Raw genomic sequence first — 19,475 nt, 5'->3', positions numbered from 1 at the left:
ACATCCTGCATCAGTCTTTGTCCAATAGGAATTCAATATCTCTTCTAAAATGTCTTAAGATATCTCACATAAAAATATATATTGTTTTCAAGTAACAACAAGCGACAAATGTCCGTTTTGCTACACTCTATTGCTGATTGCTATAACACAATAGTGATTCAAATCCTGTGTGATGCATTTTTACATAGGATTGATGTGCTGTAATTCCTAGAATCACTTTTCCTACGAAATGAATGCTTCTAAAGCCCCATTTGAGCTGGATAAGTTTTACTAGGGGACGTCCTGTAATTGTAATTATTACCAACAGCATCTGCCATTTTAATTACGAATCTGCCATGTCCGTAATTATTATGGAAAAAGAAAAACCCCAGAGCAAACTAACTACTGTTTTCCGACAAACTCAGAGGTCATCTGATAACAGCAATCCAGCTGGAAATGACATCACCATAATGTAGTAATATGTTGTGTTTTTGCCAGCCAGCAGATTGTCAGAACACATGTAGGCAACAATGCCAAGTAGCCTAATAGAGGCACAAATGCATCAACCACCAACACCACATGGTGGAAACCCACACACGAAGCAGGAAGAAAATAAATAAAATCCCTTTGGAAATTGAAATTCCTTATTCCTTCAGCTAAAGTCTAGTGTCAAAGTAGACCCACTGAGCACCAGACGTCATTTCAACATTGCGTCTATGCTTTAGCTCTCAAATACCTCAGGATCTTTTGGCTATATGTATAGCTCAGTTTTAGACCAAGCAGTAAATACATTATTACTTATGTTAACAATGCATAAACAGCTGTAAATATCAAAAATATGCATCAGAGAACTCCACATGTAGCTTAAGAACTAACTAAACTTTTACTGTTAAACCCTATGTAGCCTCAATTCAGCCTAGACATCTATAAACATGTAGACCTCATGTAAAATTGCTCAGTGGGGAGCTTTTGTTGATTGTTGGTAATAGTAAATATGTCATGAGCTTGGAATTATAAGGTTCTATCTGCCTTTTTTCCCATCAAAATTAAGTTATCCACATATTCATGATCTTTGACTATTACTGTATGCTTGTGTGGTGTTATCTTAAAAAAAAAAGAACCTTTTGGGATTAAATATTTAAGATAGCACATAATACACCATATCTCACAACTGCACTCCACACAGATAGAACCTTATAAGCTCAAGATGTTTGTTTGTTTGACCAACCGACCAGTGTTCACAACCTATGTAGATCCTGACGTTTTCCATCTAGACGGACATTATGATAAATATTACAACCGCTGGAATATTATGAGGTTGTAATGAGATATGATCTGCCTGAGGGACAGTCGAGGGACGTCGGCTCGATTCAGACTTTGTGTCAATGAAGAAATAAAGCTCAAATATGTCTAGATCTCCTTTGCTTGCTTGCTCAGTGCAAACACAAAACCACACACACACAATGACACATACACTGACAGCACAACCTGTTGAATAAACAGCATGGTTTCATTTGGACCATGACAAATGATGTTACTGTCAGTGGAGACTGGACCCTGGGTGGAACTTGCTCACACACACACACACACACACACACACACACACACACACACACACCCTCGTCTCCCTCCCTCCTTCCCCTCCATGATGAAGAACACACACTCCTCCAGCTTAAGACAAACACAGCTGGCTCAGATGTGTGTGTCACATGGATGGAATGTATAGAAACAGAAACGGCACTCCAAACTTGCCTGCTTTTTTAAGTGAGGCACATACCAGACTTCAAAACACACTTTAAGGAAGAGCAAATGCAACTCAACAGCATACAAACAATATAGTATAGCATACAAATAAAATATAGCATGCAGAAAACTGACTTTTAAGACAGCAAGTAAAACAAGTGGTCAGAAATTGAATGGAGAAATTAGTTTTAGCAGAAATAAATTTTTGTCCTCAGGATTTTTTTCTCCAGTCTCAGCATAAGACCTAATAATGCATCAAACAGGGCAGAATATAACTGATATTATAAACTGATGATATAAACTGACAAGTGACAAAGACGATGCAACCAAAAGTCGTGATTCATCATCCACCATCAACCTGCAGCCACAGAAGGGGCGGAAGCGAAGAAAAACAAACCGACAAATTCAGACACAATAGAAAAATGAACGCAAACAGCGATGAAAATGAACTGAAAAAGAGAGCGAAGAACTTTCAGGCGACTTCGCAATTTCGAAGACGTTTGTTGGCGCCGTAAAGCTTTCCCAAGTGGCAGGCTGACATCAGAGAGGCAGGAGAGTGAGTGTACATAGGGGAGACTCTTTGTGATGACTTGGCACATAAGTGGCTACTCTGGTCAGAATATGCAACCGCACTCTGTTAATTTTACTGCCGTCGCACTTTTAGCGACGACGAACAAACAAGCGTGTGCTTACTGATCAGTAAACACTCATGACACTGTAGGGTGCTTGGGATAACACTGTACACATAACGTTGTAGAATACTACTCACAAAAGCTAACGGGCTAATATATTGCTATGATGCTAACGCAGCCGGCATGTTCCTCAAATACACTGTAGGTAAGGCAACTGTTTTGTAATTTAGAAAAATAAGCAATAACAACATATTGATGTCAATTTGTATATAAAGTATGATGCTTTACTACACATTAACTTACCTGTCCAAAAGAAATGAAGCCATGTCTGCATGTGTTTGTATATGTAACTGCGTTTTAAAATCATTCCATTGTTGAAAAACATTTCCAAGAACCATGTGTTTTCGAAAGCCAAATGGTAGTTAGCATTAGCGTCTACTAACATAGAACCCGCTTCGAACACTTCGAATCCTAAACCGTGCAACACTACTAATTCTCTCCAGTGTACTGTTCAGTACACTGCCGCTCAGAATTGGCTGTTCCAGAGCGTCTCATGTTACGTTGATGTTGATGGTTTTGTTGGAGCTTGGCAACTCCAACACTAATAGCAATTAAAAGTGAATGTTTTTACCACAAAAAAAGTCACATTGAGCTTTAAAAATGCCTGCGGTATTAAGGCATCGGGAGACTGTAAACTGTCTGGACCAAATGCCATGTGTGCACACTCATGAATAATACTGTTGCACTGCTGCATGTTCAGACTGAGCCACTGTCTGGTGGTGGTCGCCTCAACATACTGCACTGTTTGGACGTAGAGACAGACAATTTAACTGGGAGATTAGACGGGGATTAGCAGACTTGGAAGTGTTTTTTATGCGCAAACTTGGAAGTGCAACAGAAAAATTTCGAAATCCGACCCATTTTGACACATACCCTGTCTGTTTATTTCAACGAGGGCCAATGTGAGTCAATTATGGCCGCAGTCCGTGCATTTGGCTGTTTTTGGTGGGATTAGTGAATTTATAAGGGCCGTAGAAAACAGAGCATTGTTCCCTTTACTTCAAGTTTCCAAATCAAATACACATGGTGCTTGGCAGGGGTTGGAGTCCATAAAAGTCGGACACTGTCTCTGTATTTGGCAGGTTACGGTGACATTAGTAAATTTGTGTGTGAGCGAAGCCTGTTTTCCAAATCAAACACAGTGTCTGTCTTAAAGGTGCTATGTGTAACATTTTTACACATTAATATCTCATCAAATTAATTGTGATTCCTTGGTATAATGACCATAAACAAATAAGACCATGATCAAGACGATTACTAAGCCCCTATCTCATGCCAAGTGCATTGTTAGTGTTAAGTGTTTCCTAAAATTAAGACCACATTTCCCATAAACCCCATTGCTGCCTGTTCCCCCTCTCTCTCCCTGGCCTCACCTTTGTTTTTTTGGTCAAAGGTTTTCTCTTTGGCTTTACTGAAGAGGATAAACATGTTGGAAGTGTTTTTTTCCATCGGCCTTTCACTCCTTCCACCATCTGCCTTCATCAGAAACTCTGGTATGGTAGTTATACTAATGTCTCAAAATGAATGTGGTAGCGATTAATTAACGTTAAAATGATAGTTAATGTCTGTCGAAAGGGTCCTGCCAGTCCAGGAGCTACTTACGTTCATCCTCAATCCTGAAATGTTGTATTGTAATTTACAGTGACTGTGTGAAACACAAGCCATATTGCTACAGCATGTTTATGAAGTGGGTACGAGTGTGATGAAGCGTAACTAGTTACTTTTTAAGGTAAGTAACAAAGTAAAGAACTAATTACTTTCAAAAGTACCTTTCCCCAACACTGGTGAAGAGACGTTCCAGGGTTCTTCTAGGGTAGAATTTGTTCTTCACCCTTAATTCATATCGTGTTAGGGTTAGTGCTTCCAGTAGTTGGGTGGGATCACAGTTGGATCACGCTCTCACTCCGAAATAAGCTCCAGGGTTGGTTTGGAAACTTACCGAGAAACCTCCCTTTCGACAAGGTCTCGGTCTGATTGGTTTGGATTGCTTGCGATTGCTGCGTTCTCCCATGAACCGACCTAATGGGGAAAGCTCTCCGGGGTTTGAAATATCTTGAACTAGGTGCAAAAAGGCCCTGAGATTACTAAAGTTGGATAGGGTTAGTCCCTGTGTTGTGTGATGGCTCTGCTTAGACTTGGCAGCGTCCATTAAAATGTCAACAAATTCTCCAGCTTATGTTCGCTAAGCCTTTCCCACCGAAGTCGCACAGTCGTGGGTCGAAACTTGAGAACACCACAGGGTCAACAGTGGCTTCGTTCAGCTGCACCTGTCCACCCACCCACACGCACACACACACACACACACACACATATATACAAACACACACATATACACCCACAAACCAATGGACACACAGGTACACCAGCACACACACTATGCTGTCACCACTTGGCATTCGTTCTCCCCTCGCTATGTTCATCTGAGAGAGCCAGGAATGTCCAGGGCCAACATCTGTTTGAGTGTGTATGTGTGTGTGTGTGTGTGTGCGCGTGCATGTGGGCGTGCACATATGCTTCTGTAGGAGTCAAATTGATCTTAGCATCCTCCATAAAATCCGTGACTAAGCCATGACAGACTGCTAGCGTGCGTGTGCACACACACACACACACACACACACACACACACACACACACACAAAGAAACACACACACGTTTGTATTGCTATACTTGTGACGACCTTCCATTGGTTACATTCATTCCTTGTAACCCTTTATCTGGGTTTACCTACTCCTAAACCAGCCCCTTGTAGAAGTGAGGACCAGCAAAATGTCCTCACTTTGGAGGATTTTCCTCATCTTTCTATCCTTGTGAGGACATTTGGTCCTCATAAGGATATACATACAAGAGCACAAACATGCATACTCTGTTCGGGCCAGTGTTTATGGCCTCATAACTCCTCCTTACCTTCATCACAGAGGTTGAGTTTGGACAGGTTGCGTCCATCGTAGGCCTCCTCAAATATGGAGCCGTTCTCCCGCTCTTCATATGTGCTCAGATACATGGCCTTGTTCTCCATCTCCCACTGGCTGAGGAGAAAAGAAAAGAAGAGAAGAATAAAGAAAAGAAGAGAAAAAGAGGCAAATCCATTGAATTTGTTATGCATACCAAGTCAAATAGTCAATGATGGTGTCCTCAACCTTTTGATTTCGATTTATGGTCACAATTGAAACTACTGTCTACTTCACTTGCAATTAAAATAGGGTTTAATAGGAACGTTTAGATAAGATAACCTGATGAAGGTCTTTGTACCAACACGCCGTTCCCAATAAAACCTATTTTAATTGCAAGTGGGGGAGCTTCTTCCTCTCAGTTGCTGACTTTCTGTCAACGCACTTGTCTTTGGAACATTCAGGTGTATCCAGAACTGAGTGTGGAGACTGTGGAGATCCAGCGAAACAGATAACCTTTTACAGCTTACTTTGACAATTACACTGGTACTTTTTTAATGAAATCCAACAAGCACAGATGGCACATTTGTGGCGACGTCGTGTAGCTGTTTCTGAATACAAGAGGAGGATTGTGGGAGTTGTGTGAAAATTTGCAGCTAGCGTGCAAAGATTCATGGCTAAAGTAAATGTTCACAGTAATACAACTTTTACATCATTCGTTAGTTACTACTATACTGAAGAACAGCCAAAATGATTTGTAAACTGATGTAGATTGGTAGTGTACAGGTATAGAGGAGTGACATATCTCACCAAATAACAACCAGCTCTGAATCTTTACCTCTAAAACAAATAGCTGAGAAAGGATCATGGTGTTTAATTTATGGACATTATAATCATAGCATTATAATCATTCATGACTGAAACACATGGAGAGTAGTAAGGAGTGTAGGAGTCTCCTATGTGTGTGTGTGTGTGTATGTGTGTGTGTAAGTGTGTGTGTGCGTATACATGTTTGCATTGCTGCCCTCTAGTGCTGTAAATCATATTGACCAGCTATGAGAGCTCTGACTATCTCCTTTGTATTCCTCGAGCTACAGTAGTGTAGTACACGCACACGCATGCACACACATACCCGCACGCACGCACGCGCACACACACACACACACACACACACACACACACACACGCACAAACACACACACGTCAGACCTTGCTCTGGATAAAAGCTGACACTCTTATCCAGAGTTACAATGAGTGAGATAAAGAGTTCAGTGTCTTATTCAAAGACACATGGCTGATTGAACCTCCCAGTTACAGGACACTGTCTCCATCCAGTAGGCCACCCAGCCACCTAACACACACACACACACACACACACACGCAGTTGTATCCAAGTTAAACAAAAAGAAGGAAATCCTTGTGATCAGAGGATTATGGTTGTCTCTGTAGTAGTGTTATGTGATTTGTTTGGTGTTGGTGCCTGCCTGAGTCTCTCTGCCTCAGACTGCTCCTCTACTCCTCTCTGCCTGTCTGTGTTTCTGTGTTAGGTCCGCTTGTCTGTCTTTCTCTAAAGCTGTTTGCAGACTGTGCGATTTTGTCCATCTTAATGCTGTCCCAGACGTCTGGGAAAAACCTTTTGTCGTGAACGATGGTCTGCAGTCTTTATTTGTTCAGTGTGACAAAGTCAAGGACAGCCGATCCACGGAGTCCTAGGCTAACAAAGTTCAAAACGAAACACGTCCAACTCAAAAAGAAAGCATGACAAAGTTCCGAAATCCGTTGGGATCCAATAACAGACTCCACTTTCTGGGGCTTCTTGCGGCAAAACATTTGTCATTACCGCCACCGCTTGCTGTTTCACCAACACCATTTTTTTTGGGGGGGGGGCTTCTTGACATTGTGATGACATGTGACAAAGGTCCCAGGCCGAATTCGAACCCAGGACGTCGTGTTTACGTGGTACACACGCGCATTATTTATTCACATGACGGCCGTATTTGATTTATGTTGAGGCTGCGCGCACAGCTTAGGGGCAGAAAAGCCATCAGAGCTATAGCAACTTGGCTGTCATTTTCGCACTGATAACAACAAACAAACGGACAACATGGCTGGGTGCTACTTCAATAGCACCCAGCTGCAGACCCGGAGAAGCCCCTGGCTAGGCAAGGCGAAGTTAGGAATAGGGGTTAGGGTGAGTATGCTGCCAGGCCAGGGGCTTCTCCGGGGCTGCAGCTGGACTCTACTGTAACTGTTGATTTCGGGGGTTGCTTTTATTCTTTCCAGTCTAGGGTGCAACTGCGACTAGCAGCTGTGAGGCATTATGTTAAAAGATATGGCCACTTACTAAACTAAAATCTTTGCTATCGCTTCTGGGAACTCAGATTACTAACTAACTAACGTTTAAACGGTAGCCTTTCTGCCCCTGAGATGCGCGCGCACACTTTATGTGACGTTGCTCAGAAACTCATCTATACTCAGGTAGGGAACCCATACCTGGAAAGCAGCAAAGCAGATGGAAACAGAGGCAAGCATGACTGGTCTGAAAGATTTAAAATAGAAAAGCCAAAAGTATCCTTGGATATCGTCCACGAATGTCCAAACCAAAGACTACAATGATGAAACATCCATGTTTATCCAACATTAGCTAATGTTAGCAGTCAGCGACGTCTTGCTGTTAATGTTAAGATGCATCTCCAAAACCAACTAGGTTGAATTGTGTAGGTTTTGGCCTTTAACTAGTTTTAACAAAAGCCATGTTAACCAGCCAAAGTCACCACGCATTAGCTAACACAAATCCCTGTTGAAAAACCAGCCTAGACCAGCTGAAGCTAGTTGATGGTCTGAGCTGGTTTTTGAGGGGCACTGCTGGCCTTTTGCTGGTCTCAGCTGGGCAGAGATGGTCTGATGCTGGTTTTAAGGTGGTAAATAAGAACACTGATACTGGTAGACCAGCAAGGAGTGCCCAAAACATACTGCGCTGGCCACCATTTTGGTTGTATAGTTTAAATTTTTTGTCCAAAAACTAACGTTTGCCTCTTTTTCCATTTGCTTCACTGTCTTTGAGGTAGGGTTTCCCAGCCCGAACACGATGTAAATCGAATATGGCCGCTGTGTGAATAAAGTGAATGGGAACACAGCGCAGAACAAATAGGTAGGATTCATGATAGAAGGGCCGTTTTCAGACGCAGATGATGTTGAGGGATAAAATTAAATCTGCCGCAGTCAGGAGTTAGCGGGTGTGAAACTCACAAGCCCTGGCGGCAGATCTGTGAGTGTTTGACAAAGTCGTTAAAAAGCGCTCAGTCTGGACTTTCTCATTACAGGAAGGGTGGGGGGGTCAGGTTGACATTTAGACTGAAGCTAGGCAGGAACCATTAGGGCTGCTAGGAGACTCCTCAGCCCCCTGCATATGCGTTTGTGTATGTGACTGTGTGCGTGTGTGTGTGTGTGTGTGTGTGTGCGTGAGTGAGCTATCTCCTTATTTCAATAGGGAGCTCTTTAAGCCCTGTGTGTTGTGTGATATAACTAATCCATCACACACTCGGCTGGTCTCTGTCACTCAGAGGACGGTGGGAAAGCAAAGTAGCCGACAGCCTCTGTCTGCTTTCACTATCTCTAAAGAGGCTAAAGAGATGCTGCCTGAATTGCAGGTGCACCAGTCACAAAAACTACAAAATAATTTAAGGTGGCAAGGGAAACAAAAACAACTGTACATCATGAGTTTCACAAAGCTGGTATTTACGGCAGAGCTGCCACTCTGAAACCGCTTGTATCTTCGGCCATTGCGCAAAGATGCATAACCTGGTGTAAGGAGCACAAAACCTGGAGCTCTGAGCAATGTAAAAACATAATGTGGTCTGATGAGTCTTTTAGCCTCTTTCCTTCATCCAGATGGGTTTATGTTTGGAGAAAGCCAATGGAAGCCTTCAACCAACAATGTCTGTAGTCAAAATTTGTAGAAATCTATTTGGAAGCCATCGCCCCAAAAAATGAATCAGGGAGCATTCAGGACCAATGACCTTTGTCTAATAATTTATCACATTGACCAATAATATCTTGTCAGTCATCAGTCGTTAATCCACTTTGTCCCCAGAAATGTGGTGGATATAAGCAGGTTTTTGTTATTTGATGCAGGGACTTTACCATAGATTAGGGTTTAATGTACTGATGCCCATGGCTAGGAGTCTATAGAGGGGGAGAGAAAGTCAGATAGAGACAGAGACAATTTAATGAACTGATGACAGAGAGAAAGACAGAGAGAGAGAGAGAGAGAGAGAGAGAGAGAGAGAGAGAGAGAGAGAGACTCATTCATAAAGAGAGAAAACAATTATCTCGTCATGCGTCGTCGCGCCGCGAGATTCCCCCCCAGCTGAGCGGCCTTTTTTTCTGCGGTGTGCGCGGGGTCAACGGGGCCCAGCGCGTGTGGTCTCTTGCTGCCTTCGAGTACTATCGGAAATATGACAATTACCTTTTGAGCAAACATGAACGATCAGACAGAGTGGTAAATACACTGGGAAAGTGGGGGATTTCCCATGATACCCGAGTCTGTCGAGATCTGGTGACGTGAGGCGGTGGAGAGTAGCCTATTTAATAACAGAAACACCGATTAGGCTACATGCCTGGTGCATATTTTCTCCTCTTCATTTTGTCGTTGCTGTACATTGTAGCACTGTGCTGATAAAACGCCACCAAAAACAACTACTTTGTTACAGAGTCCGTTTTGTGATTTCCCACCTTCGAGCAGAGCACTCGAAACCGCCGATAAATCGTTTTACCACTTGTAATCTCAGAAGTACGGGCTTACTAGGAGCACCTGAAGGCAGCATCTCTCTCTATAGGCAGGCGTCCCTTGCTCGCTCATCCATGGGCCACATTAACCTATTTCCCGGTTCATTAAAGGCGGAGATAGTTCATCCATGAGCGCTGAAACATAAAGCAACGGTGTCGGCGGATGAAGTCCATTAAAAGAACATTTCCTGTCCTTTGTAGGCTACAGGTCAGTGTTACACTGTACAACATAGCAATGTGTCAGCTGTTAAACTGTTGCCTCCCAGCCTAATTGCAATAGATTTTAACAGATGTCAACCAAGTCACCGCCATAAAATGTATATATTGGACACACATAATGAATCCACCAATAAATCCGGTGCTAGTTTGGTGCTGTGATTTTTTCAGGTGCAAACCAAATGTTCACCTGTTAACACCCAACACAACGCATCAATTCATTAAACCCTAAGCTATGGCAATGTCCTTACATCAAATGTTATTTGCACCAAAACTTCCAAACCTGCTGATAAACAGACTAATATTTTAGGGACAGGAAAGACTGATGACTGACAAGATATTATTATCTGGTCTATGTGATAAATTATTAGACATAGGTCACCAAATTATCAGTTTAGAGAGAACATTGGTCTTGAATTATTTCAAGTAGGCTAAGCTAGGGATGTTTAAATTAGCCTACCTCGCCAGGCTAATGTTAATATACTGGTAAACACCAAACTCAGATGCAGCAAGTAGCAAAAGGCTCCTCGTCTCTCACCTTGTCAGCTGTCAACTGGAAATATTAATTACAGGTCCAAGTTTCTCATAATTTCTCTCAAACAGTTGCGTCTTCGTCCCTAACTCCAAACTCCCCTCGTTCAAGTCCGTCAGCTGTCAAAGTCAAAGTGGCATGAAACTGCAGTCAACAGGTCGGCGAGGTAACAGCCTCTCTCACTGCTGCAGCTCTGTAGTGGAGAACAACCTCACACATTTGGACTATTATACCCACAACACCATGTGACCATCACAACTCTCAAACTCCAGCTGAAGTTTCTCAGCCTACTGTCCCGTTATGTTGCCGGTGGAGAGACTCTTCCTCTACTTGCCCGTCGGTACGCTCGCGCCCTCTGCTGGGTGTACGGAGCTAGCAAAACATGCTAATTGGAAGTGGACCGAACCAGGCTGTGTATGACAGAGAAGCAGCTGTCTAATTTCAAAGTTTTATAAACACTGAGGAAGAAAACAAACAAAACGGGGGATGGTGGGTTTAAGTTCGATAAAAACAAAAAACAAGAATTACTGTGAGCCAAAGGGAAAACAAACTTTAATAAGGAGTTGCAAACCAGGTGTAAAAGCAGTAATGGTGCCTTAAAATGCTCCTCGTAAATTTCTCAATCGAGGTAAGGCGTCTCAAATACAACTCACGCATTCAAGTGTTTTTTGTAGTTTAATGTAGTTTATCGGTGGCTTGGGTTTTATTTTAGAAATTATTCGGCACAGAGCTACTTTGTGTTGCACTGGCGTTCTTGGATTTGATAATCAGAATTCCCACTTTCCCAGCGTTCATCATGTAAGCTCATGTTATAATTACGATATTTCAGACAGCACCTGAAGGCATCGTAAGCAGCTGTGCAGCGGGGCTCCGGGAGGATGTGTCGAGAGCGCGCATCCGTGTCAGGCGGAGCCAAGGGAAGGGCTGCACACTGCACAGGTAAAGAGAAGGATCGCCATTATTAATAACAAACGGGCCCGCGTTCGAGGTAAATACATCTTGTCATTGTATGAAAACATGGAGTAAAAAAGTTGGTATTAGATGATGGAGGTTTCCATACGACCAATCTATTCTGAATGTTTTTGTTAATTTAACCTGGCGTTGAAGGAATTTTCATCGTTGTGCAACTGCTAGCCCCCGTGTGGAGAGAGCTGTACACCAATCTCTATTCAAAATTCTGGCAATTTCATATGGCTTTGCTTACCGGCGGTACATACCTGGGAGAACGTGACCAAAGAGTTTTTATGAGCCACTCTTCAATTCGGCATACATATAATACACAAAACAGTACTTTTTTCGGTAACATGTCTACTTTTACAACCGGTTCGTATGTTTCCCACAGTACCGCCAACAAAATACACAGTGGAGGAAGGCAGCGGGCAGTGTGAAGTGAACCAATATAAGAGTTGAGATTTTATTGAGATAAAGTGCTACTACTTGGATACCATGTGTCTATTTTAATGGAAGAACCCAATGAGTCACAAAAGGCCTTAAAGTCATGGGCAAGTTAGGTGTGAGCCTGTCCCCATGCGAGAGAGAACGGCACATATCGTGGCTTGGTTGCATGCTAAATAGAGGAAAAGCTACATATCAGAGAACTGTTGCCTTTGTGAATCCGTTATTTATAAAGTAAAACCTGTCACGCAGAACTTATATCTTCAATTTAACTTCATTCAAGTTCCTTGAGCCAGAGATGAGCGATGTACTGCTGCAAGGTGCCACAAGGTGGTAGGATTGCACCGTTAGATTAATGAAGGATATCTCTTGACCTCCTAGAGTTTAAGGGAGGTGAGAGGGGTGTAATGGATTTGGGTAATGCTGCATTCATGTTTAATAAATAATGGGTATTCCCATATGATGTGAATGCAGCATAAGAGCACCATGATCAGTGTGTATCACACACTCTCAGACTGGGGTGCCGCTGAATTAGAATGGATAAAATGGTCAAGGGGACTTGGTCAGGGCTCCTAGATCAATTTCCAGAGAGAAATTGATCTCAGGGCGTGTTCACCCCAGCTGTTTACTCCTGTAGTTCGGTCTGTTTGGCCAGGTGAGAACAATGCTGTTTGAACTCTGCTGGCCTTTTGTGCTTGGTCCTCTTCCAAGAGCACTGCAGTGCAGTTTGTTAGGAATGAGAACATAATCTGAACCAAGGAAACAACCTTAAAACAGAAGTTTTTTTCTCTACAAGATGCCCATATTCAGCTATTTCCGAGAGGAGAGGGCCAATTACAGCAAAGAGCACAGACAAATCCATCATGCTTATAGCTGAAGTTAGCTGGAATCCTCACCCCACCCCTGGCGAGATAACAGGTTACCAAAACTCTGTCTAATGAATGAGCTTCTTGTGAGCAGGGTGGGAAATGAACACCTGCCAAACGCAGGTGATTCTATGCTGTGGCTGGTAAGTGTTCGCTCCACCAGCCACAGCGGCGACCGGGTGAACAAAGCCCCTTTATGAAGCTCCCACAGTGACATTCGGGCATCAGGCATTGCCCTCTGTTGTGTCCAATATGGCATTTTTCTTCCCATGACCCCTACAGGGCACCGTACTTAACAACGTCGTTTTGATATGAAATCTCGTTACCAAGGAAAACACAAAATAGGGCAGCCTCGCCACCCACTACGTTCAGTTTAGCTTGTCTACCCTGAGGCTAGAAAAGACTGTCAAACTGGAAGCATATTGTTGGAGTTAAGAGGCCAGCAGACACAGATACTAAGAGAGGTGGTGTGTTGTGGGAAGCGAAGGAGACACTGAGGCCAAATGTTAGATTTAAGCAGCCTCTTTTTGTCATATTGCCTCTTTTTGTGTGTATTATCTGCTTGAAGCATTCCATCATTGCCAACGTACTTGAAGGAATCCATGAATTCTAGCCTATTAATCTGGTTGAAGTTAGTTTAGTTAATTTCCCACCCTGCTTTTGTCCCCACCAGAAACAGACCCATCGGGGCCCCGTTTGGGTCTTGAGCCGTAGTTTAACAAACACTGTCCTAAGGCGTAATGTTATAGACCAAAATCACAGTGAGATTTTCTTTACCCTCAATTCCCCCCCGACTCTGAAGGGAACTTTCCCTCCATCTCTTCTCTTTGCCCCGGTGTAAAGGTCTCCGCTCTGTGTATGTCAATTACTCCACTGGGGCCTCGTTTACTGCCCCGGCCAATCACAACCCCCCCTTAATTAACACAGGAAATTACATTCCTATATTTATAACCCAATAACAAGACTCTGGCCCGCTGAAAAGGTCACATCAACAGTTTAGCAGTTTTCGCCCTATAGCGATGCAGCCCAAGAGGATTTGGCTGGGAGGAAAGCCAAATGGACCGGAGGCATAGAAGCAACTATTTTCAAACTTTTTTTGGCCTCTGCGTTTTTGAGTTGGTTAATGTCACCTTGCTGTAACGCTCGGCTCAGAGGAATCCCTCGGCTATTTCTCATAATGTTCAGGAGGTTGTAGAATTAATCACCGGAAAATAGGTTTATACCGAGCAAGTAAAGAGTGAAATAACAAGGGGGATGGTGGACAGATAAAATGTCATTTTCCCTCACTTTACACCTCTAATGCTGAGGATCTACCACAGACGACAACATTCTTAGCTATATGTGCCGGGGGCAAAACTTCACAAAGTGCACACTCAGATCAATGGCAGTTTTATTTCTCAGCTTCATTTTGGTCTGGTCAAACTTCTTCATCAACACACTAAAATCTGTAGAAACAGTGGTTGGTGGTATGTAATAATCCATGGCATTTTCATATAAGTAAATGTCCGTTTTGCTACTCTCTGTCTCCAGTTACTCTAACCCAACAGTGATTCAACCTATAGCCACTTCATGAAAGCTTTTTTATTGTCTGTTCTAAACAGCTGGTGTCTGGTAGCTCTTTCCTGGGAAAAATCCTCTGGCACACAGGAAGTGATGCATTTTACGTTTCCGATTTGTTTGGAATAAATAGAAGAAGAAGAACTGGGTAGTTAGCATGAGCAGTGGTAGCCACCATGGCTGAACAGACAAAGAAAAGAAAGTCAAACTTCATGGACCGAAAATCCAAGCTCCGCCCACACTGTTCGATTGACAGCTGATCTCTGGGAAGAGCAGTACAGAAACACCACAGCAATGAGCGCTGAGCACCAAAGATGGAGACTAAATATTAAAAAAAACACCACAGCGACACTTGTGTATGTTCAGTAACCAGTCGTTCATGTACTGAAGCACACAGCGGTACAGACAGAGGGGTAAATTCCCACTCTCAGCCTCCTGACCAACACTCATGCTGCCTTCAAGTGCTGTTGGAAATATCGTAATCACAGGTTGAGTGTGAGTGAACAACCCAACAAAGTGGTAAATATGACTGGGAAAGTGGGGATTATCTATGATACCCGTTAGAAAGAAGCTCACGGGACGGAGAGCATGGAAGCTGGTACTACAACTGAGGCTAAAAGTGATGCATTTTATTACTTTATGTGATAGTTTGGTGTTATATGTAAATTAGGGATGCAATGATATGTTTATCTTACGATATGATTCAATATGCGATATGTGGTTCATGATTCAATACAGCCACGATACGATGTAATAAATAAAAGTTCAATGACAACAAAGTCTGACTGTGCAGAATTATGGTTGTTTCTGAGCCACAAATCTTTCTAGCGATGGCATTGGCTGCTAGAATGTAAACAACAATTTAAAAATGTCAGTACAAAGTGCAAATAATATAATTTGGATGGAGAGCTTGTGAAATTGTGATGGTCAAGCGTCTCATTTGTGATTACTACAGCAGAATAAAATGCAGCTAATATCGCGATTCATTTTTCTGCCCCACGATACATATTGTCACATTTTTGTATCGCGATATACTGAATTTAGATTTATCGTCCCATGCCTAATGTAAATAATTCATAGTGTTGTATGTATATTTCAGAATTCTCTTACAAAATCCTGATCTTTGCTTTTCAGGGTGCTGCTGATGAGCTTGCAGGGTGATGGACTTGTCGAAGCGGGTGTCATTCTGGTCGGTGGAGGAGGTGTCGGACTGGGTGCAGGAACAATACCCAGCCCAACTGAGCACGCTCCACACGGCCGTCATTGAACATGCTATATCAGGTACAAGTGACGCATTCAAGTCTCTTTATTGGCATGAATGTCAGATGAACAGTAAACATCTGTTTCACTTGTATGACTGTGTGTGTGTGTGTGTGTGTGTGTGCATTGCAACACCAGGTATTTCTGTGTATGCGGCTGTATTGTTTCTTTATAAAGATGAAAAAAAAAGAATGAGTAATCGAAGAATGAATTCAAGTAAGCAGTAATAAATGATTCATGCACGCTGGATATAGGAAGTACAAATCAGTATTTATAGCTCTCACATATAGTTAATACTTTTCTCCTGTTTCAAATTCAGAATCCTTACATTGGCGACTGCAAATTTAGAATGTAGCCAAAGCAAAAATGGTGTTAAAACAAGACAATACAATAGTAATTAATACAGCATAATAAAAGATAATATAATGCAAGATACATTAGATAAAGATGTGATGTCAAACTGCTCAGTCTTTGTATGCTGCAGGTATGGAAAGAGATTAGCGCCGGCAGAGGCTGAATTTAAATTGCATAAATTAAAATTTGTCATATTGAACTGTTGAATTCGGAACAAAAATTAATTTGCTCAATCAATGAATTCAAAACTTGAATTTGCAAGGAACAATTTGAAATTTGGAATGGCTTGAAATCAAATGTGATTACTAGTGAATGTATCTTTTGACTATAACTTCAAATTGGGTTTTCCCAATTCAAATTCAGTGTTCTTGATTCAGATTCAGCTTCAGATTCAGACGCACATGCGGGCATAAGGGGCTTTTGATCCCTGAGTGTCGACTGGCAGGCGGCCGCCTCCTCCAGGGCTGCAGCAGTGGGCTCACACTGTTCACTTCATCTTGGTTGTCAATATAAGAATAAATCCCACTAAAATCCTTTTTGGAGTCAGTTCTTTATGTTTTGGTCTTAGTACACAGGTGTGTGTGTGTGTGTGTGTGTGTGTGTGTGTGTGTCTGTGTGTGTGTGCGCGTGCGTGCGTGTCACAGGTAAACCTGAGAACCCCTGCAAAACACATACGCTGCTGGAAAAAAAATCCCAGGGGAAAACACTGTTTATTATTCCTCACCTCTCTGCACTTCCCTCTGTTCTTGTTTTCCCTTCTCATCCATCCATAACTGTTTCTACACACACACACATAAATACACACACCTCTCTTCAAGGCCGTGCACTGCTGAGGATGAAGGAGCATCACCTGGAGCGTCTTGGGGTGGAGGCCGAGGAGCAGCAGGAGATCCTGCAGGACCTGCTCCTCCTCCGAGTCCAGGATGAACTGGAGAACCTCAATGACATCTACTCTGGTGAGAAGGCTTCTGCTCAAGACTTATATCCATTTTAGGGAAAAAAGCGAACTGATTTTCACACTGTTATGATTTACAGTATTGATGTTAAAATGCTGCATGTAGCACCTTTTAAATCTGGCGTTGCATTGTTCTCTGGAAAGGCAAAACTGCTGCTTCTTCTTAAATCCCAGATGAATATCTCATGCCAACTAGCATGCATTGGTTCTTCTCTTCTTTTTTTCCACTGCAGAATGCTTTTCTTCATAACGGAAGCTCTTCAGGAGAAGCCCCGCATGCTGTTTTCTTCCCATCCGTCCGTGTGAAGGAGAGAGAAAGGATCCCATTTCCCCGTGTGAAATCACTGACCCGTGCAGACGGGTGAGATTGGTTTTGTCCGGGTGTTCTTCTTCTTCTTCTGATCCCTCCCGTCCGTCCATCTCTCTATATCTCCTTTTCTTTCTCTATAGGCGGGTTTCCATCCTAGTATTTTTATGCAAATGATCATGTATCGAATCGGAAAAGCTGAATGGAAATGGCAGTTTTTTAGATAGATTTGCAGAAGTGTCACCCCTGCTGTTTCTCCCATGTATAAGTCCCAGTCATGGTTGTTATAGGCCAGTACATTAGAATATACTGTATGTAAGTGCATGTCTTTGGCTGCAGATGTAAGCATGACACATGGCCATCATTAGCTGACACCAAAGAACATCAACGACTTCCCCAATACGAATCATTTCTTTAAGTACTATAAATTTTTTGGTGATGTGTTTTCTTTTTCCTGAATTCTCATTTTATTGTTTGTCAAAAGTCACATGACAGTTGGATGGAAACACAGCTTATCTCTCCCTATTCCCTGCTCCCCCCCATTTCTCACTCTGCTCACTATCTGGCAGCGATCTCAGTGAAAGAGAACATCATTTCCCACAATACACTGCCATAAAATGTGTGCTTGAATTGGGAATGTGTGAATACATATAGATGTTGTAGATGTAATCAGTTAATATAATATAATTGGTTTATCTTTAGAGGCATTGCAGCCGCACCAAGCGCTACATGTTGACTGCACAATTCCGATATACTTGAAGGAAAACTTGATTAAAAAAATCTCTATCCATTAACCGTTTTCAACTAAAATAAATTGAACTAAATAAATCTTTACTGAACAAAATATCAGGCTAATTGAATGAAATATATCCGTGCAATCGAGTAGACTCAATCATGGCGTGGGTGAAATCAGTTAACGCTTTAAAAGACCTACGCACATTTTATTAAATTGTGGGCACATGTTCATTTGTTCACCCAAATTATGAAATTGTGTGCACCAAATAATGAAAATGAAACGCAAATGAGCCAAAACAAGGCAACAGTAAGTAAGTGAATGTAGTTAATTGTGTCCTCGATAGAATTTTTTTTCCTGCATCCACTGTTTGGTTGTGTACTGAGTCATAGGCTGATTTGGTTATCAGATATTTCATTTGCATGTCAATCATCATAATTTGGCTATAGCTAACATGGATCTCTAGAGAAAAACTAGGAGGGAGGGGCAGAAACACAGGGACAAAGAGAAAGAGACCGAAAGTCAGAGCAGCTGGGTTTCCATCCAAGCATTTTTTTTTTATTATTATGTATCAAATTAGAAAAGCAGAATGGAAACAGCAGATTTGTATCCCATCATTTTGTTTTTCTCTCTGTCTCTCTTGCTGTCTTTTTTTTCTCTCGTCATATAATTTGTCTCTTTCTGCTTTTCTGTCCAACACGCAGACTGAAATTGATTTCATAATCCCGTTGTCGGTTTTAATCTTCTGTGTTATTTTTGTTGCTTATGACTGATCGGCCACAAACTGCAGCATCATTTTCTGACTGAATACTGAATCCGACAGTTACAGATAATCCCTTCAATGTGGTATATTGGTTTTAAATACACACACATGCACACAGCAACTCATTTGATTTTATTCCATTATGATTTTCATTCATCAAAGCTGTTTATCTGCAATGATGTGATTTGGACAAATATTTTAAATGGCTATCACTTCATTCATTGTAAAAGCAAACGGTCCTAATGCATTCAGAGGCGTTTTAGATAAAAAAAATATATACAGTTTATATCTATGAATGTTATGCGGTATCATGCACATTGTATTTATTGTCTTGGCCTCCTTTTAGTATGGATTGGTCAGCAATATTGCATTTTTGTAAAAGGTCAAGTTTGTTTCTGAATATTTACTAAGTCAGATGAATAAAAAGTGCTATTTTTGCATCACAA

General features: G+C 42.0%; 2 protein-coding genes across 3 annotated transcripts in view; one reads left to right on the top strand and one right to left on the bottom strand.

Annotated features, from left to right (window-relative positions):
* Positions 1–10,895, bottom strand: part of scara5 (scavenger receptor class A, member 5 (putative)) — a 76,487-nt gene extending 65,592 nt beyond the window's left edge. Inside the window, exons 1-2 of the mRNA XM_071922449.2 lie at positions 10,846–10,895; positions 5,320–5,441 (exon numbers count right to left, since the gene is read on the bottom strand). Coding sequence (XP_071778550.1) covers positions 5,320–5,431 — 112 coding nt within the window. The 5' untranslated portion in view covers positions 5,432–5,441; positions 10,846–10,895. The remainder of the gene's footprint in view (positions 1–5,319; positions 5,442–10,845) is intronic.
* An 849-nt stretch (positions 10,896–11,744) lies between these two features.
* On the top strand, positions 11,745–19,475 carry LOC139929472 (sterile alpha motif domain-containing protein 12-like). Of its 2 annotated transcripts, none has more exons than XM_071922373.2 (4): positions 11,745–11,778; positions 15,792–15,938; positions 17,090–17,227; positions 17,460–19,475. In XM_071922373.2, the coding sequence occupies exons 2-4, from the start codon at positions 15,818–15,820 to the stop codon at positions 17,474–17,476; spliced, it is 276 nt and encodes a 91-aa protein (XP_071778474.1). In that variant the 5' UTR covers positions 11,745–11,778; positions 15,792–15,817; the 3' UTR covers positions 17,477–19,475. The 2 variants fall into 2 exon arrangements, with proteins under 2 accessions (XP_071778474.1, XP_078145865.1); XM_078289739.1 differs by having other exon boundaries at positions 11,746–11,827.

Source organism: Centroberyx gerrardi, chromosome 18, assembly GCF_048128805.1.
Source record: "Centroberyx gerrardi isolate f3 chromosome 18, fCenGer3.hap1.cur.20231027, whole genome shotgun sequence".
NCBI classification, from domain to species: Eukaryota; Metazoa; Chordata; class Actinopteri; order Beryciformes; family Berycidae; genus Centroberyx; species Centroberyx gerrardi.
Note: the sequence above shows the minus strand (reverse complement) of the source record. Positions and strands in the feature narration are given on the sequence as shown.

Coding starts and splice junctions, on each gene's coding strand:
- LOC139929472 (XM_071922373.2), top strand. CDS start 15,818: ATGGACTTGTCGAAGCGGGTGTCATTCTGGTCGGTGGAGGAGGTGTCG. Junction 15,939..17,089: donor CATTGAACATGCTATATCAG/GTACAAGTGACG, acceptor CCTCTCTTCAAG/GCCGTGCACTGCTGAGGATG.